Source organism: Rhineura floridana, chromosome 3 (genome assembly GCF_030035675.1).
Source record: "Rhineura floridana isolate rRhiFlo1 chromosome 3, rRhiFlo1.hap2, whole genome shotgun sequence".
NCBI classification, from domain to species: domain Eukaryota; kingdom Metazoa; phylum Chordata; class Lepidosauria; order Squamata; family Rhineuridae; genus Rhineura; species Rhineura floridana.
Genome location: NC_084482.1, coordinates 143,497,385 through 143,510,131, shown reverse-complemented (window position 1 = coordinate 143,510,131; position 12,747 = coordinate 143,497,385). Strand labels below are relative to the sequence as shown.

Here is a 12,747-nt window from a genome sequence, read left to right as displayed (position 1 = left end):
CAGCCTCTGGATCCAGCTGTGTCATTAGTCACAGCACTACTCATACTTGTCCTTTGTTCTTCCCCAGTAGCTCGTTGAGTACCTTGTGACCTGGGGGTCTCATCTTCCAGCACTATCTCGTGTTGCATTTTGGATACTCTGTTCATAGAGTTTTTGTGGTAAGAGGTATTCAGAGGTGGTTTACCATTGCCTTCCTCTGAGTTTTTAAAAATTAAGCACATTATTATGCTGTAATCTGACTGGTGCACTGCCTGTGGTTTGATTTATCGCCCTCTTTCACTCTCCATAACTTCTTAGAGCCAAACTAGATGGGACAAAGAAATCTGTGATAGAATGTTCCATAATTTCCTTTAAAAAACACATCACCCATGGAAGAAAGACAATTTAAAACTAGACCATATGCTTAGATCATATATTTTCTTCAGTTGCATTAGCTTCTGCAGGGAAGGGGTAATCCACATGGGCAAAGAGTTCACCTCCATCATCCTTGTAGCACACACCTTGGTTGTTTTTGTTGGTTTAAAGAAGTATCAGGAGATCTAATAATAGATCTGTCCCACATCTAGTTTGTCTCATTCTGACAATCCAAAACATAAATGGTCACTATTGCACTATGGAACAGCTGGGAGCTGTTGGTGGTGACTTTGAACTTCAGTGTAGACCTCCTATGCCTCAGCTTTCTCCTCACTCTCCTCTCCTCCTACCTTTTCTCACTACCACAACGTAATCATGCTTCTTGGATTTTCCCATACCTGACAGCTGAGTGGAAGAAAACAAGTATTGGTATCACCCTGGTTTTTTATAACTTTGGTTTTATTGCTAGTTGTTTTATTGTGATTTGTTCTTATAATGAGGTCCCATCGCCTTGCTCCTTCTGTGAGGAAGGGCGGGATATAAATCTAATAAATAAATAAATTGCTGTCTCCTCTTATAGGCAGAATCTCCTCTCCCTCTGTTTAGCACTAATTGCTTGAGTAGCAGGACGGCATCCTCTGGTGGAGATAATGGACATCATGACACCAGTCAGCTTAGGTACTGTAGGGATAGATTACAGTGTAAATCAGATGTGCGGAACCACAACTCCCATCAGCCCCAGTAAGCATGGCCAGGGATGATGGAAGTTGTAGTTCAGTAACATCAGTAACCCCAAAGGTTCCCCACACGAGATATAAATGAAGGCTGTAAAAAATAGGGGAAGAGCCATATTCCATCTGTGGCTGTCTGCTCCACTGAACATCCCTATTTAAGGTTTTTTTAAAAAAAAAATCTCAAAATCTTCCCCGCTTATGAGGGAAGCACAGAGATCCAGTTAACAATTGCTGAACCTGCAGATGGTGTCCTTAGGATGTGTACTAGAAATATATTGTTTTTGTTTCCTGTGAACACCTTTGAATGTATTCAGCAGATTCACAGGATCACTGTACTAGATTTGAGGTTTCTAGCTGCTGCTTCCCTTCTTCTGATTTTGTCTCCATTTTGGTTGATGACTTTGCTGAGGTATTGATAATCCTTGACAAGTTCAATGTCCTCATTGTCAACTTTAAAGTTACATAAATCTTCTGTTGTCATTACTTTGGTCTTCTTGACATTCAGCTGTAGTCCTGCTTTTGTGCTTTCCTCTTTAACTTTCATCAGCATTCTTTTCAAATTATTACTGGTTTCTGCTAGTAGTATGGTATCGTCTGCATATCTTAAATTATTGATATTTCTCCCTCCAATTTTCACACCTCCTTCATCTTGGTCCAATCCCGCTTTCCGTATGATATGTTCTGCATACAGATTAAACAACTAGGGTGATAAAATACCCCCCTGTCTCACACCCTTTCCATATTCTGTGTTTAGTTTTCTATATTTTCTTTGAGTCTGAACTACAAGGCCAGGATGTTGGGTTTTGTTCTTTACCATAGGGAAAGATCCGCTCAGTTAATCTGCATTACTACCATTAAATAGTGTGTCTTGTTTCTTGAACAGCTACCCAATTGCCACTGAAGGAGTGATCCTTTGAGTTATGCAGAACACAGCTTGGCTATTATAGCAGTCAAGAGTTTTTGTACGATGTTTTCTAAAGTAGTGTTTTTCTTTCCTTCAGCCTGGACTTCCAGTGGTTCAGGCTCCACCTGCTGTTGTCCCTCAGAGACCACAACATTATCAAGAACCAGCAATCCCATTCCCTCTTGTCCATCCCACCTCAGTTGCCCCTGTGCAGATGAGACCATCTCAGCCTGTGTTAGCCAGCCAGCAGGTAAATAATTACATTTTTTCCTCTTAGGAGAACATGCTGAGTAAACATAGAGTAAAACACTTTCTTAACTTTTCTTATTTCAGGCCTGCTTGTGCATTATAACAAATACGCCAAAAGGTCACTGCAGCCTTTTAAATGAAGTGCTCGTATGTTAAAATGAGTTATTTATGTGGCATGCATTTAACATGCATGCATTTAATATGCAAGAATGACAGAAAGCTCTAATGTTTTCCCCTCAACCCCCACTCCACCTACAAGTTCCAGATCCTTTTCTCAGATCAATTGTTGATTTTTTCCCTATGATTAGGAGGAGAGGATTCATCTCGGTCTTTGGAGGTATAAAAGAAGGTTTTCTTCCATCTTACTTTTGGGTAACTTGACTAGTGCTGACCCAAATACCTCCTCCTCACTTTGACAGGTCTGTTCATTCCTCACAAAAATGGGAAGATATGAAAAACTGTGATTTTTATTCTTTTCCCCTTTTTCATTTGTTTTCTGTTACTATGATCTTTGATCAAGGCAATTTTGTAGATTTTCATAGTACCAGTTCAGAGGGAAAAACACTATTGGTTTGCTTTGCTGGGACCTATGTTAAGGCATTATACCTATGACAAATAAGTCATCCTCCTGTCTGCATCTCCCCAATGCCCGGAGCACTTTAGAAACTTATTGTGCATTCCTTTTTTTTCTCTTTACCAACAGTCCATCCCACCTCCAGCTCCTCTACAGCATGTTCTAGCCAACCAGCCCATTTGCTCAGTGCAGCAACCTACACCTCATCTATTGTCCCAGTATCAAACTCCCAGTTCTCAGGTGGCAGCTCCCAATACATCACTTGTACCTCTACAGATTCCACCTGCACAGCCACTTCCAACAGTCCCATCTGGTCAGGTAAGCTCACCTTAGAGTTCAATAAATAAAAGTTCTTCATTTTGTCACAAATAATTAATATTAGTAGAGCTTCACAGCTAATAGTTGGCTTTGCAGTTATTGTGTGGCTTCTTCGCATTTGCATCTTAAGAGACTAGAAAATTATTTTTATTACTTATTTTATAGGGTATAAAATAAATTAAGTACATCACAAAAGTTAAAAGAGGATATATCACTGCCTGAAGGTTTTCAAACTAAGCATTAACACAAGAGGGAAAGTGGAATATTTAATAATACACAAAATATATTGTTCATAAAACAAGATAAATAGGTCAAAGTTTCCTTTTTTATTTTCTTTTTTTAAGTAAAATGGAAAAATATTAAAGCAGGAAAACCAAACAAAATAGCTATGTTTTAATTTTATGAAGAGAATTATTAGAACCAAGGACAATTTTAAATGCCAGCTATTACCTTTGTCTGCCAGTCCTACTGGCACTAGCCTAATCCAGAACACCTGAAACCCCAGTTTGTATGTCTGGGCAAAGGCTGCCCCACTCACAAATATGTTAATTCAAATACTTAGAAAGGAATAATAACATGAAAATCTGACTGCTATATCAAACAAAAAAATATGGTACTCCCACATACGCATGGAAGCTTGGCCTCAAAGACCTGGTTTATACATTAAACCATGGTTTAGCATGATGACAAGAAGCTATAGTGAGCCTTGGGCTCATACATCCCCCTCTCCTCTTCCTTTCATGTAAGGGGAGGAGATTGGCAGCTTCAACTTGTGGTTTTGAATAAATCAGTGTGCCACTACAACTGAGTTACAAGTGGAAATTTGGTTTACCCAAAACCAAAAGATGAAGCTCCCAATTTCTTCCCTTCACATGGAAAGGAAGAGGAGAGAGAAGAGGAAGGGAGTTCAGGAGCCCAATACTCACCATTGGTCATTCCTAAAATTTTAAATGATAGTTTAGCATTATATCTGAACCAGATAAAGTTTAGGTACAATTGGAAACCAGTGTCTAAATGCCACTCAGAATTCTTTGGGGATACTTCTTATGTATGGACTAGGGGCCACCCCCCTGCTTGCTTCACTCACCAGTCCCGCCTACCATCACCAAAGCTCCCCTGCCCCCTCATGAGTTGGCAAAGCTCACCCCTGCTTCCCTTGGGTCACCAAAGCCCTCCCCTTCTCCTCCAGGGAGGGCAGAGCCCTCCCCCTTCACCCCAGTGCAGTTGTTTAAGAACTGATAAGATGTATTCTAACTGGCTGGTCCCACTTAGCAGCTGTTTATTGTACTGTGTGAAGTTTTTCAAAATCTTCAGAGGCATCCCTTAATATAACACACTGCACTAGACTAAGTTGTAGGTTACCAGAGCATGGTTGACTGTGGCCTGATTGTCGCTGTCAAGGAGGGGCTTGAGTGAGCAAAAAGGCATTCCATGTCCAGGTGCGGCTTGAACTTCCAGTGACAATGCTGCATCTATCAGCACCTTCAGACTGAAACTGTGCAGCCCTATCCAGAACATGTTTGTACGTCGCCTAGAGTGGCCGTTAGTTCAGCCAGATAGGCGACTCAAAAATAAAATTTTATTATTTATTTTTATTATCTCTCCAGATTGACAAACTGTCTGTCAGCAATATCTCTTGTCAGGATTGAGCTTCTCATCCAGTCCATCGTTTGTCCCACACACTGGTTTAGCACTTCCACTGCCTCAGATGTAAAGGAGAACTTGAGTTGGGTTCATCTGCATACTAATGAGACTTTGCTCCAAATCCCTTGATAACTCCCTTGGTTCATATATGTTTAAACCTGGGCGATAAAATGAAAAGTTCTAGGACCCTATACCAAAATGTCATGGGTCCAAAGAGTAGTCTTCCAGTACTAGTATCTAGAATCAGCCTTCTAGGTGGTAGTGGTGATGAATGTTGGAACCAGCCCAGACATGGTCTGTTGTTAAAAGATTCTAGAGTCACACTTTCCTTAGCAGGGCCACATTAGCCATCAGGACAACCAAGCCTGATCATCCATCAGGACAACCAAGACAGTTTCTGTGCCAAACAAATAGATCTTAAATCTAGGTGACTAATCTTATTCAGCAGTGAGAAGAGTTGCATAGCAACCACGTGTTCAAGCACATTACCCAGCAAGGGATTACAGGTGGCCACCATTAGTTATTATGTCCTTTGTGTCTGGAAGTGCTTTTTCATGAGCAGTCTCAAAACTACCTCTTTCAAGGTGGCTGGGACTGTCCGTTGTCGTAAAGAGGTATTCACTATCTTCTGGACCTTAGCAATCATTCTCTTCTGTTAGATATTATAGATCACAAAGGGCAAGGGTTGAACAGTCAGGAGGCAGGTTGCGCTTCTCAAACGGCTTGTCCTTGTTCTCAGGCTTCAATAACTGAAATTTATCCAACAAAACAAGGAAAGGAAGTTGCTCTGGATATGTATATAAGCAGAACTTCCAGCCGAGATGAATACCAGCAATGCCATCCTCAAAATGTCTTTGTTAAGTATGTCATACTATGCACACAAATATTCCTGCCCAAAAGGTGATCTCAACAAAGTTGCTAGAAAAGAGGCCCCACCCAGACAGTTGATTTAGCTCAGGAACTCAGTCCAAGCAGCAATGTGGCCGAGGCAGCCATATCAGCAGCTTTTTCACTGTTCAGGAGACAGCTCAGTTCAAGCCAATGACCAAAGAAAGCAGCAGCAGTTCCTTTACCTCATATTATTATTATTATTATTATTATTATTATTATTATTTATTGGACTTTTAGACCGCCCTATAGCAACAGGCTCTCAGGGCGGTGTACAACAAGATAAAAACACATTTAAAACCAGCGAATGTGAATACGACATATAAATATAAAACACATTAAAAACAGATACGACAAAATTAATAAAAATTACAATTAATTAACTATAACATTAAAATTAAAACAAGACTAAAATGCCTGGGCAAAGAGGTAGGTCTTTACCTGGCGCCGAAAGATATCAAAGAAGGCACCAGGCGTATCTCGTCAGGGAGGGCATTCCATAATTCGGGGGCCACCACCGAGAAGGCCCTAGATCTCGTTATTGCTCTCCGGGCCTCCTTGTGAGTTGGAACCCGGAGAAGGGCCTTCGACGTCAACTCACACTCAGTTCTGATATCCAGTCTTTTTTTTTTTTTTTTAAGTGTGCTTCATGGCTGAGTTAGGATTCAAATCCTGGTCTCCCAGGTCATAGTCCAACACCCTTACCATTACATACAGCAGTTAGTTAACCTGTGATGAGAGACGTGACAATTATCTTTCTGTAATCATTTGTAGCATTAGAGCTTAGAGGTTTTATTACAATCAAACAGTATATATGTTTTGTTAAATATAATAAATAAATAAATACATTTCCAAAATTTAATATGACTAATGGATCATATCTGTATTCAACCATGCAAATTATTTTTAAAAACATGTATGGTGTCAAAAGGTTTTGTATTCCACCACGTTTATAACAGAAACCAGTGTGTAATAATATTTAAATGTTGGCATTAACCGACTAAAATAAGAGTTTCCAGAAAATGTTTAGTGCTGAAAATTCATGTCCATGTAAGTTTGCATACCTGTAATGAGTATAACTAATATATTCAGTAGAAGCTATCATGTAGTACATAAATGTGTACACTAAATGTTGTTTAATGCTGAACACTGTTATGCATATCTGCTTCCCTGCTTTTAATGAGGATTAATCATACACATAAAATTATTATGTACTTTCTAAAATTTTATACAATATAGTATTTTGAATGGCATACATTGAAGTCAGTAAGGCTTATTATGCAATTAAGTGTTTCTCAAACTTTTATGAAATTGTGTCCCAGCTTCTAAACATACTGGATCTAACATGCTGATCTAACATGCCTCTCCCATCTTGAATTTCTGTGGAGATACTTGCCACGCTGTTACATTCCCTGCATTGCTTCAACCCACACAAACTGTGCTATTCTATCTCTCCCCGCATCCTTTACATACCTCCTTGCCCCTCACCTCATCATCTCCAATTGAAGTAAGTGGGCCTGCAGCAGTTGGGACCTTGCAACACCCCCCCTTCCCTGTTAAGGGTTCTAGTGGGCTCCCAATCCATTCTTTGGAAAATGCTGAATTTTAATATTTATAGATCTACTACCAATACAACATGAAAAATCACACACACACATATTTTCCATATGAGTCCGGCCATCACTGCGGGTTATAGCTCCACCTATCGTGCAAAGGCAAGAATGTTTTTGAAGTCAAGACTAGGGGTGTCAGGCCCCTCCCACTCCCCAGTTCATTCTTGCCTTCGTACGAACAAGTTTGATGTTCGCTGATAGTGTAGCTTTAGCTAAGTTTCTTGTGTTGTTTTGTGTGTTTGTCTGACAGTGTGTGGAGGTTGTTTTATGTGATTCCACGTTCTCCCTCCCCTCTGTCTTGTATTTAATTCGTTGGTTTCATGTCTCCTGGGGAACTCTTGGGGGGATCCTACCCTTGCCCTGCCCTTTTTCCCCCAGCTTTAGAGCCCTGTGGTTCTGACAGAGACCGCAGCTGCGGTTCTCTAGCCTCTCAGGCGGGAGCTTGCGGCTGCAGCTCCCGATTTGGCCCGCCGCTTGGGTTACATAAGAGCCGGCTCTTGCGGCCTCCTTATTTTTTCCTCGCTCGAACCTTTTTGAATCCCCCAGGGGCTTGCGGCTGCGGCCCTCTTGGCTTGGCGTTCGGCGGCTGTTCGTAGTTCGGCAACGGTTTGACTCCGTCTCCCGTCCCTTTAATCTTGCTGCGGCGACTTCTGCAGCCGGCGGCTGCGGCTGATATCTGCTGCCGCCTCGGCGCTTTAGTTTTTTATCGGCCGTTCTACTCCCCGACTCCGTCCCCAGCCTTTTAAGTTGCCGCGGCGGCTTCTGCCGCCGGCGGCTGCAGCTGATACCTACTGCCACCTCAGCGCTTAGTTTTTTACTTCCCTGAGGACCCTCCCTGGCTTAGAGCCGGTATTGTGTTATCGGGTCCGCGGCTGCAACGCGTTACTGAGGCAGTGCCCGGCATTTTTCAGTCCGCTGGGCTGCTCAGTACCCGCCATTGCTCCCTCTTCGCAATCCGCCATTTTGATCGTTATTCACCCGCTCCTTTTACAGACGCCATCTTGTTTGTCTCCTTTTCCCGCCCTTTATATTCAGTCTATCCCATACTGAAGGGGGCCTAGCTGGCAAGGGCTCCTTGTACGTACGTGTTAGATAGGACTCCTTAGCTCCTTGGACTCCTCTATCACACGACTACTGCTGCAGCTTCTGACAACTGACTGATAGCTCTTCTGTGGCTGCCTCATTATCGCTGTGACTGTGCTTTAGACTTTTGAACCTTGCTGGCTCTGGCGCTAGGTGCACAACTGTTGAATGGTACATTCTGCCCCCTCTGTGGCCATGCACCAAGCCTGAAGTCTATACTGTACATTCTGCCCCCTCTGTGGCCGTGTACCAAGCCTGAAATCTAGTCTGCATTATATTGACGCTGATCCCATAGTGCATTCTGCCCCCTCTGTGGCCGTGTACTTAGCCATCTGCCAGTGCATTCTACCCCCTCTGTGGCCGTGTACTTAGCCATCTGCCAGTGCATTCTACCCCCTCTGTGGTCGTGTACTGTGCCTGTTCGGGTCTCTACATTCTGCCCCCGCTGTGGCCGTGTACTGCACCCAAAGTGAATATAAGATGGCGGAACAGCCAGACATGTCTCAGACAGCCAAGCCACAACCATCTAAGGCAACTAAGACTAAGCATGCTAAAGCACTGGCTAAGACTAAACATCTTTCCAGCCACAGCAATCCCAAGCATCCACGCTATGCCTCTGGGCCGACCCCCACCACAGCAGCTCAGGAACAGCTAACGGATATATTTCATTCCCCCGCTGCTTCCTCTGACGAGGAGGACTTTGCTGGCTTTCCTACTCAGCCAACACCTAGCCAGCCTCCTCCCAGGTTGCCGCCCAGGGCTTATCCTCCGGCTCAACCCACGGAGCCACCTACTCAGGCACAAACATCTGCTTCAACGGGGCTGCAGCTGTCCCATGATTTTCTTTCACAACTTCAGGGCATGCTGTCATATTTCGCTCAAATGCAGTCAGCACCACAAGTTCCCGCCATACCTCAACGCACTATGGACCAACGTGTGTGTCATGAGGCAAATCCTTCCTGCTCCCCAAATCCTTTTGACGTAGCTAGAGGCAGATGTGTTGATGAAGCTTCGTATGGGGAGGAGTCAACCTTTGCTGATCACCCTGAAGGAGACGACTGGAGTGACTATTCGGAACATGAGGAGGATACATCGTATTGCTTGTTTAATGCCTCCGATTATCAACCTCTAGCGCGCAGGGTAGTTAACATCCTTGGTCTCCAAGCTGCGCCTCCAACAACTACCGCTCCAGCTATTAAAGGGGCCAGGGTTCTCAAATCCCCTACACCAACTGAGCACTACATCCCAGCGCTGGATCCCATTGCCAAACTGGCCACCGAAGAATGGTCTCATCCATTCCAAACTCGCCGCTTCAAGAACCTGGCTGACAAACTTTACTCCCTAGCTCCTGACTTTGCCACCAAGCTAGCTGTCCCCGGCATAGACGAACCGATCGCTAGCCTAGTTTCACGATCGCTTTTGCCTAGGGAAGGAGAATCCCAACTAAAGGATGCTACTGAGCGAAGATTAGACTTCGCTCTCCGCAAAAATCATGAGGCCACTGCTTTCTCCATGCGTGCCTCCGCATCAGCTTCCGTCTTCTCCAGTGCAGCAATGATGTGGCTGGATGATCTTCTAGAGGACCCTAACCCTGATCCTGTCTCTCTCAGAAGGTCACTGATAAAGTTGCGCAAGACAGCAGCGTTTGTAGCTGATGCCACTTTGGATGCCACTCAACTGGGGGCACGGGCCATGACGGCTCAGATAGTTGCTCGACGGACCCTCTGGCTTCGCCACTGGCAAGCTGATTCTACGGCCAGAGTGAATCTTTCTAGGGCTCCTTACTCCGGATCTTTGCTCTTCAGTGAGGAAGCTCTAAAGGCAGCGCTGGTTGATCCCAAAGACGCCCACAAACCGGTTTTGGCCACTGTCAAGAACATCGATCATAGATCTTTCAGGCGATTTACCCCCTTCCGCACTGCCCAGCCCTTTCGAGGAACGCGGCCAGGAGGACGAGGCCGCGAATTCAGATCATATGACTCCAGTTCCTTCAGGGGATCCTGGAACTGGCGTTTCCAGGGCAGAGGTCAGTACCAAGGGCGCAGGGGTACCTCATCGTCCTCATATAGGGGAGGGTCTCGCCAACGCAAGCGGTACTAATACACCTCCTGTTGGTGGCAGACTACTTATGTTTAGAGACCAGTGGCTGCATCTGACTATGGTCACCTGGATCAGGGACCTTTCTTGTTATGGCTATGCTATAGAGTTTTGGGCGACCCCACCAGACAAATTCCATCCATCTCCTGGTCCCAGAACACCAGCCAGGCACAGCATAATGCAGACAGCTATACATCACCTCTTGGACATAGCGGCGATAGAGCCAGTCCCCACTACAGAGAGGTCGGAAGGGGTGTACTCCCTCCTATTTGCTGTGCCCAAACGAGATTTGTCATGGAGGGCAGTATTGGACCTCAAGTTCGTCAACCGTTTTGTAACATATTGCAGGTTCAAAATGGAATCCCTCCATTCTATTACAGAAAGCCTGCATGAAGGAGACTTCCTGGCTTCTATCGACCTAAAGGAAGCGTATCTCCATGTCCCTATTTGCATAGCCCACAGAAAGTTCCTTCGGTTTGCCTTTGGCCACCAGCACTTTCAATATAGAGCGATGCTGTTCGGCCTCTCTTCTGCTCCGAGAGTATTTACCAAAGTGCTACTCATTTTAGTGGCTTATCTCCGGACTCAAGGGGTCCATCTCTATCCATATCTGGACGATCTTTTAATACGGGCAAGTTCTGAGGAGCTGGCTCATCGTCATTTAACGCTCACCCTCAATGTCTTGCAGGCCTACGGCTGGCTTGTCAACTTCGACAAAAGCCATCTTCAACCTACCCAATGCCTACTACATCTAGGGGCGACGTTGGACACCCTGCAGGCAATGGTGTTTCTCTCTCCAGATCGCATCACTGCCATCACAAACATCGCAAGGTTCCTGATGCCACAAACATCCGCAGACGTCATGCTTCTAGCCAGGGCGCTCGGAATGTTCATCTCTACCATCCATATTGTACCATGGGCTCGAGCCCACACTCGTCACCTTCAGTGGGCTTTGTTGCCTTTTCAACAGGACATTGCCATCTCCAATCATCGCAAAGTCCCCTTGAGCCCCGCACTGCGCCTTTCCGCTGGTGGACGAGGGTCCAACATCTTTCCAAGGGCACTCCGTTCAGAGAACCCCGCAGGACTGTTGTCACCACAGATGCCAGTCTCATCGGCTGGGGAGCACACTGCAACTCCCAGTACGTTCAGGGGGTTTGGTCCACCGCAGAGCAGACTCAGAGCATCAATTGGCTGGAGCTAAAGGCTGTCCACTTAGCTCTACTTCATTTTCAGTCTCTGTTCCCTTTGTACCATGTTCTTATTCGAACGGACAACACGTGTGTAAAATCACATTTGAACAGACAGGGGGGCACCAGGTCACGTCCTCTGCAGGACCTAGCCTGCCTCATCTTCGTCTGGGCAGAACAACATCTACAATCCCTGAAAGCAGAACATCTCAGAGGGATTTGGAATGTGACAGCAGATTGGCTCAGCAGACAACAGGTTTTTCCGGGAGAATGGAAGCTTCATCCAACCGTTTTCCATCGTCTTCAGTATCGGTTCGGCGTCTTCTCAATCGACCTGTTTGCTTCCAGTCGCAATTGCCAACTTCCCAGGTACTTTGCCCGATACCTGGACACAGCAGCGGAAGCAGTGGATGCGCTGTCAACACCGTGGCCAGACGGTCTTTTGTACACCTTCCCTCCAATACCACTGTTAGCCAAAACCTTGAGGAAGGCGCGAAGCGAGAGGGCACAGTTGGTTCTGATAGCACCATTTTGGCCACGCCGACCGTGGTTCTCGGATCTTCTTGCAATGTCAGTGATGGATCCTTGGACACTTCCAGTCAGGCCAGACCTTCTATCTCAGGGTCCAGTATGGCACCAGGACCCCACTTGGCTCAATCTAACAGCGTGGCTTTTGAACGGGGACATTTGAGGTCGGCTGGCCTGTCTGACGCTGTTATTGATATTATCTTGGCCTCGAGAAGACCATCTACCACTCGTATTTATCAACATACTTGGGTGGCCTTCTCCAGGTGGTGCCAGTCCCACCACCACGATCCATCCCAGGCCACCATGCAACAGGTGCTGCAATATCTCCATAGAGGCTTTATGATGGGACTCAGACCCAACACTTTATGTCGACATGCCTCAACTTTGTCGTCTATTTTCTCGGTGTCTTCTTCTGGTGCGACTATTGCCTCACATCCGTTCATCAAACGCTTTCTGAGGGGAGTCGCTCTACGATCCCCGGCTGTTGTCCATCGCTTTCCCTCATGGAGTTTGTCGAAGGTTCTGCAGGCTTTGCAACGCCCTCCGTTTGAACCCATCAGGACTGTGTCTC

General features: G+C 45.3%; 1 protein-coding gene across 8 annotated transcripts in view; it reads left to right on the top strand.

Moving 5' to 3' along the window:
* Positions 1-12,747, top strand: part of WNK2 (WNK lysine deficient protein kinase 2) — a 225,428-nt gene that overhangs the window by 127,718 nt on the left and 84,963 nt on the right. For all 8 annotated transcript variants that reach the window (XM_061618185.1, XM_061618184.1, XM_061618182.1 and 5 more), the window contains exons 10-11: positions 2,090-2,242; positions 2,945-3,133. In XM_061618185.1, the coding sequence (XP_061474169.1) occupies positions 2,090-2,242; positions 2,945-3,133 (342 nt within the window). The remainder of the gene's footprint in view (positions 1-2,089; positions 2,243-2,944; positions 3,134-12,747) is intronic.